The 7240-nt window shown below is 39.6% G+C and overlaps 1 protein-coding gene across 3 annotated transcripts in view; it reads right to left on the bottom strand.

Moving 5' to 3' along the window:
• Positions 1 to 2947: 2947 nt before the first annotated feature.
• fam20b (FAM20B glycosaminoglycan xylosylkinase) overlaps positions 2948 to 7240 on the bottom strand; it is a 44248-nt gene continuing 39955 nt past the window's right edge. For all 3 annotated transcript variants that reach the window (XM_086282157.1, XM_086282155.1, XM_086282156.1), the window contains 2 exons: positions 4518 to 4577; positions 2948 to 4432 (listed from right to left, as the gene is read on the bottom strand). In XM_086282157.1, coding sequence (XP_086138283.1) covers positions 4201 to 4432; positions 4518 to 4577 — 292 coding nt within the window. In that variant the 3' untranslated portion in view covers positions 2948 to 4200. The remainder of the gene's footprint in view (positions 4433 to 4517; positions 4578 to 7240) is intronic.

The raw sequence follows: 7240 nt of genomic DNA, 5'->3' as shown, positions 1-7240 counted from the left end.
AAACTATCTCCCATCACCCTCCCCGAATGAGAAGACTGATGAAGAAGCTGCTGAACTTGGCATAAAGATTGAGAGAAATGGGAAACAGCTTGGTGGCGGCGGCGGTTGGCGTGTGTGCGTGCCTTGGCCTCTACAGTGAGGGTATCTTGTAGCTCTTTAGTGCTGTGGGGGACATTTTGCTGAGATGGTTTAGAGTTCAATAGTCTACCAAGAAGTAAAGTTATTCTTAATTAATACAAAATCTTTACCTTAATACTGTCATTAGCGTTTCCTTCTTGATTGGTGTTGGTTTCAGTGAGAATAACAATGGCCTTATTTGTAGAGCACAGCTTTCATGAAAAGGATGTGAATCATATGCCATGGCATTTACTAAACTGATCACTAGCAGTTGTTAGAGCGGTAACTTTCTCGCCATATATTTGGATGAATGATGTTGAATCAGTTTCGCACAGATGCATGAACAGTTTCTGAAACACAATAAATGTGTCAAAGCGGGACAACAGTCTATATTGGTTTGCCCTTTGTCACTCTTCTTTAACTTTTTAAGTCTATAAACACTAGGCTCTGCACTTTTTCTATTTAAAATGGCAGGAAGTTTGAAAGCACGTTGTTTAATTCCACTCCTACAGTGAAAGCAGCCACATCCTCTTCCTCGTTCAGCTGACCCTGTCAGGGGTCGCAAGAAGAGATCATCTGCCTCCACCTCAACCTGTCCGCAGCATCCTCTTCTGTCACTCCAACACTCTACGTGTCCTGCTTCACTACATCCATAAATCTTCTTTTGGAAATCTCATTCATTGTGATCCACATGTTTGATTATTGCCAGGATTTTACACCAGATGGCCTTTTTCTTGATGCAACCCTTCCCATTTATCTGGGATTGGGACTGGCATTAGGGGTAACTGGCTTGTGACCGCTCCGGTTGCTGGGTTAAAGCAGTGTGCAGCAGTTATTTTAAAAGAATGCACCCCTACAAACTGAAACTATTATTGTGGTGTTGAAGTCTTAAAATAGCATATACCCTTTCACTGAGAAGGATTTTTTTTTTTGTTATGTTGAATTGATCTAAATCAATGACAGAAATGCTATTATTCCCATTCTCAGGCTGCTCTGGGGTCATTTTAATCCAGAAAGTCACTAAGCACAGCCAGTGGATTTATCATCTTGGGACAACCACTCAACCTGTTTCTGTGTTTTCAGCCTTAGCACTAAGTTAATCTGACAGCCAGTGATTGTCACACATTTACAAGAGCGGCATTGATCAGCTCAACAAACTCTAAACTTCAAATGGCAAAATATTCTGACGAGAATACAAACTACTTAAAATGTAAAAAGAAAAATCAATGAATTCTTCTTTGCACTAAAAGTACACATCAACTTTTATGTGAAGCTTGAAGATGAGTCAAAATGCAGCGCATTTACTTCAATGTATGTCGATTTACCGCAAACTAGCCAGTGCGCAGTGTGCCTGGAGACCCCAAAGGTTTGGAGCCTACTTGATAGCCCACCACCTCATCATGTTGCTGCTACTGTTGTTTCCCCACAAAGTCATTCGTTTAGTTTGACTTCAAACTGTTGTGGTTTCCTTGCAAAATATCCTATGTCGCTAACCTCGCTGCCTCATTCAAAGAGTAATGTACAGTGTGCTTGTGGTACTTACAGTGACTCAGCTCTCACACTTTGCAGCTTTATCTTCATCTCCTACACATTTGGGTTTTGATATTCCTGTAATAGGTGTTGGGACTTCTGAAATGTTTGTGACATTCAGTGCCAAGTTTGCACTGAGAATCTATAAAATTACTAGATTATCCTAGGGGGACATCTAGTGTCAGCTGTCATGAGTTATAGGACTATTTATTGTACATTTGTTCACATTACCTTCACTGTAGGCACAGGTGACGCAACAAGCAGGAGAATAACTAAGCAGATGAGAGAAGTGAAAATTTAGGCTGCCTCGGGAAACTTGAGCTGCTCCTGTGTTAGAGCACGCTCTGCATCTCTGACATGACATGACCTGGCATGCCCCAACATGATAAACATTGTGGTTTTCATGAAGTTTCAATGTTTTGGTATATGTCCCAAGTAAAACACCTGCTTAGCATAAACGAAACAGGTGTCCTATATCATCTGACTTGTTGCACACACAAACACGGAAGATGCTGGATGTGACAGCAAGATGAGAAGGCAGCTGACGGTGAACACCTGCCTGTGGGAAAGGGGGGGACCTGCCACATGGTTTCACAATGAAGCGTCCGCCCTTGTGGGTACAGAAAGCACAACAAAACCAGACCAATCAAGGGTTTAAGACGACGCACTTGTAGACATTGTACCACCACTGCCAGGACTAACAAAGATGAGGTAAATGTCAAGTGATAACTATAAGTAACAGTGGTGAAAGATGATCTGTAACAGAAGCATATGTGCACATGGGGAAATCCATAACCAAAAGAACTGCGGCGGCACGAATCAGATTCAGAGGGATGAGGGCTTTTTTTCTTTTTTGGACAAGCTGGGTATTTCGAGTTCAGCTCTCAGAAGAATAAGAAAAGCTCATGAAGAGCAGTGCGATCATCAGAAGCCTACACACATCCTTTTACATCCCCCACCCTGGAACATTTCTTCTGAAAGAAAAAGCAAACAGAGATTAAATGCTTTCTTGCGTGTATATAAGGTGAAAAGTTGAAAGCAAAAACACAAGTCAGACATATCACCTGCTCTTGAAGTCTTGACGGCATCGGAGGATCACAGAATAAAGGGGGATGGATGGTACTCACTTCTCACAGATGTGCTAACCACAACTGAAAATACCCCCCCACACACACTTTAATCATTAAAATACCCCCCTCTCTCCCCTCGATGTGTGCAAACTGCACTTGCTCTATAAAACCCAATATCTATTAAAATCTAAGGTCACCATAAGTGAAACCAGCCTTTAATCAAAGCTATGGCACAAAAATCAGACAGCGTGACACAAACTGTTTTTTTTTTTTTGACTAATATGGAACTGCTGCATTAAATTTGAACTACATTTAGGACATGAGAGGTGATTCAAATTTGAACAATTCAAAACAATCGTTTACAGAAAGTGAGACGAGGCAACACGAAAAACAAAACTAGTTATAATAAACTGAATGTTGGTGTGTTCCAGATATGACCTGTGACATATTTCAGGTCAAATCTGACTAAAAAAAAATATCCAAACTAGTAAGACTAAAGTGAAAGTCCCTTCCACACATCTGACCACAGGATTTGAACTTTCAAGTACTGAACACAGAGAAGAAAGTTTGCCTGAGAGAAATCGGAATTAAATAGACAATAGTTTATTGTTAAAGATGAACGAACACACACACACACACACACACACACACACACACCTGACCTCTGCATCATGATCCTTCGAGTCGGGCAAGTCAGTAGCTTTCTTATTTGTGACACAATGTGGCAGTTATTCATCTACACACACGCGTACCCCCGGACACAAACACACAGCTTTAACATCATTTAATTTATAATCCACAAATTTATATTCTTTTGTCTCATAATTCTACATCACTAGTTACTTTAGTTATGTACACAGAATTGAGTCAGTTCTCTATTTCTTCGAGTTATTTTTCAATTCGAGGAAAGGGAGAAAAACAAATCAGCTCAAAAAAATATTTTTTTTAAATTTCCTGTCATTTCTACAGAAAAACATTTTCAGTTTCCTGGACTGTAAACTCCAAGCTGCTTGAACCAACAACAACTCACAACAGGCTCAATTTAACATTCCCTCCTCCTTTCTCGAATATGTTCATCTCCATCCTTTCTTCTTAGCCGACTGTCAAGGAGAAGCGTGACCAGGAGAGAGGATTTGGCACAAGGCATGAGTGTCATCTAAACCAGTAGTAATAGAAGAAGCGGTCCTTACAGCAGATCACATCCTGTAGTGCACAACAGTCCTGAGAGAAAGTTTAAATGGTTAACGGTGACGCAGTTTCAACTCTTTGAATCCCATGATTTTGCACCTTTTAGAGAATCACTCGAGTGCAAGTGTTCAGCATTACAAAGAAGGGAAACGGGGGGAGAAACATTTATTCCACCCTGTCATTTTGCTGTCCCTTCTTTAAACACCAGAGCTGATCTGTTTGGTCACTCGTCTCCCTCCAGGTCCAGGCTGGAAAGTCTTGGCTTTTTTCCCCTCCCTTTCTCCTTTCCTTCCTTTTAAGGATGTGGTAGGTTCATTCGGTCCTCTATTAGGGTGTTATCAGGGCCCTGTGCCTCCATGCACTGCTTTATGGTTTCTATAACTCCAGATAGACGCCTATCCAGGGCTGCAAGGTGTGGTTCAGCTAGGACTGGGTGAATGGGATCAAATGCCAGAGCCTGTCGCATGGCTGAGCTCAGAGCTCCACTTCGCAGCAGGTTTAATCTATTCCACGTGGACACACGAACCCTACCGAGAAAGGGAGAGACACTACAGTAGAAAAAAAACATAACCTGGTAAACAGGAAATTGTATTTGGGAATTCTCCGACTTACATGCAGCACTGGTAGAGTGGTGCAAGAATGCTTCGCTCGTCCAGAGCTGGGTTCCCGAAGCTGCACGAGGACATAAAAGAAAAATTACGAAAGATTAAAAAAAAACCCAGCATAAAGCACTTGAAACACACACACACACACGCACACACCTCGACTGAATTTGCTAGAATAGCAGTTTCCCTGTTTCTGAAGAGCTCCTGAGGAGTTATTAGATTCTCGGACAATCTAAAACCCGTAAAGCTTTCCAAACTAGAGTCTGGATCTGAGTCCAGCCATGTCCAAAACTAGCATGACCTTCAACAAACAGGAGCTGTATATTTTATATCTTTACATACAGTTAAATCATGTATTACAAGATCTAACTGTATCCCATTGTGAAAACTCTCCTGGCAATGTAGCTAAATGCATTCATTCCTATTCACACGACTTTTAAGACTGAGAGTGTCAGGCTCTTAAGCCCTTTTCTAATTAAATTTGATTGTAATACATACAGTAACGCAGTAATGTGAAAATAAATATACACAGTTTTTTCAGTTCCAAGGTTTTATGTACCAGGACATAATAAACAAAATCATCTGGTCTTTAAAAAGTTCTAAAATTAAATAAACTCAGATGAACAACAACACTTGACATATTACACTGTGTCATCATTTATGCAACAAAAACTAGGGCAGAATGCAGAAGAAGTGTGTGTCTTATTGAATTAAGAGAAATTATGAGGGCAAGCAGGTATGGAGCATTTAGGTGTGTGATGCCAAGGAGGAAAGACATCAAGAATGATTTTAGGAGAAATTGTTGCTTCCTGACAATCTGGCAAAGGTTTAAGGCCATCTGCAAACAATTTGAAACCCATCATTCTGCATTGAGAACGATTCATAAGTGGGAAATGTAATTTTTCATTTCAAGTTTATTTATATATCTCCAGTTTGCCACAGCATTTGTCGTGAGGGATTTTACACTGTGAGGTAAAGATGCTACAGTATAAGAGAAAAACCTCAAAAAGGAAAAACTCCACTTTAACAGGAAGAAACCTCCAGCAGAACCAGGCTCAGGGAGAAGCCACCATCTGCTGCAACTGGTTGCGGCCGATCATTGGAAAGAAAAAAAAGATCACAGGGAACTAGGACAAAATACTAAACAAAATATGTGTTTCAGAAACAGGGGTGGGCGTCGCAGCAAACTGCAAACAACACAAGTGTTACATCTCATAATCTACAGGCCTCAATTAGTGTGTTACATGTAAATGTAACTTAATGAGATATTTACCCATAATGCACAAAACCACGTTTGTTGAAAATCAAGCATAGCATATGAGAACAAACACCTCATAGCAACTGACAGCACAGTGTTGGAGGGGTAATGACAGGAAATGGGGAACTAGCAGTAACTGGTATACAAAGGAGTTCATGCTTGACTCAAAGTATTGTAGAGTCAAAGGTGAAGCCATCCGTCCAACAGCTAACGCTTGGCCTAAACTGGGTCATGCAACACAACGAGCAGAACAGCAGCAACTCTACAACACAATGGCCGAAAATTCAAAGAATCAGAGTGTTGCAGTAACCAAAAAATCCAGACCTCTAACTGAAAGGCCAGTTGGGCTTAAATGAATGCATTTAAACCTCAATAAACTCAGTCAATGTGGTAAGCGAGTGGGCTCAAATTCCTGCATGATGAGGTGAGAGGCTGATAAAGTCATACAGAAAACTACTTGCCGCTAGAAGTGGTTCTACCAGCTAATGAATGATGGCATGCACAGAGTTTTTTAAACATGGTTTCTGGACTTTAGCTTAGCTTTTGTGAAATAATTAAATAAATAAATAGATAAATAAATAAATGAATGAATGAATAAATGAAAAAATAAATGGCACGCGGTAATATGCCATGTGTTGTTGAAAGAAGGTGTAGTTTGTTTTGATCATGTTGGTAAGAACTAAAATGAATTCCACAATTAGCCTTACCAATGCTAGTCAGCTATATGACAGAGAGCAAGAATCCATTGCTTCCAGCTTAATCTGAAAGAGTTCTAATAAAAATTCAAGAATTGGGCCATTATTGGCCTGCAAAGAGTACCAGCTGCAGGGTATTTTCACTGCATAGAAAATATAGATTATACTCTTCATTAAAAAAAGGAAAGACAAGAAATTACTCAGCACTTCTATTGGTATACATTATTCCCAGTAAAAGGTTTGTTTCTTACCACACTTAACCTCATCCTGCCAATACTGAAAAATGCTGCTTAGAAATTTTCCACTGCTGGGTTTTGATCAGCAAAAACAAAAATAACTTCAAAGACGGGTTAACATCTCAAAGTCCTCACTTCATGGAAGTGGGTGTTCTTCATGAGTCAGTTATAAAGTAGCTTCAATAGTGATAAGTGAATTCTTGTAATAAAAAAAGAAATAAAATAAAAGACGAGCACCGGAAAATGTAAAAAAAAAACAACAAAAAAAAAACAACAACCTGAAAATGAAAATATAATTATTAGTCTGAAAAATCAGAATCAGAATCAGAATACTTTATTGATCCCTGGGGGAAATTATTTTTTGTTACAGTGCTCCATTTTAAACCAACAAATATTCAGACTATTGTTATGAACAGAGTGCAGAATTTTCCAGTAAGTCCGTGACACTGATTTATTTCAAAAGTTATTGTTTCTGACAGAATTAGCTGCAATTTTACACAAGATTTCTGGTTAAACTTGCAGTTTTTCTTTACTGGATGGA

The sequence above is a fragment of the Aulonocara sp. 'chitande type north' Nkhata Bay genome, linkage group LG23 (genome assembly GCF_057382095.1).
Source record: "Aulonocara sp. 'chitande type north' Nkhata Bay isolate Kocher_YH1m ecotype deep benthic linkage group LG23, A_spYH_male_GT1.1, whole genome shotgun sequence".
NCBI classification, from domain to species: domain Eukaryota; kingdom Metazoa; phylum Chordata; class Actinopteri; order Cichliformes; family Cichlidae; genus Aulonocara; species Aulonocara sp. 'chitande type north' Nkhata Bay.
Note: the sequence above shows the minus strand (reverse complement) of the source record. Positions and strands in the feature narration are given on the sequence as shown.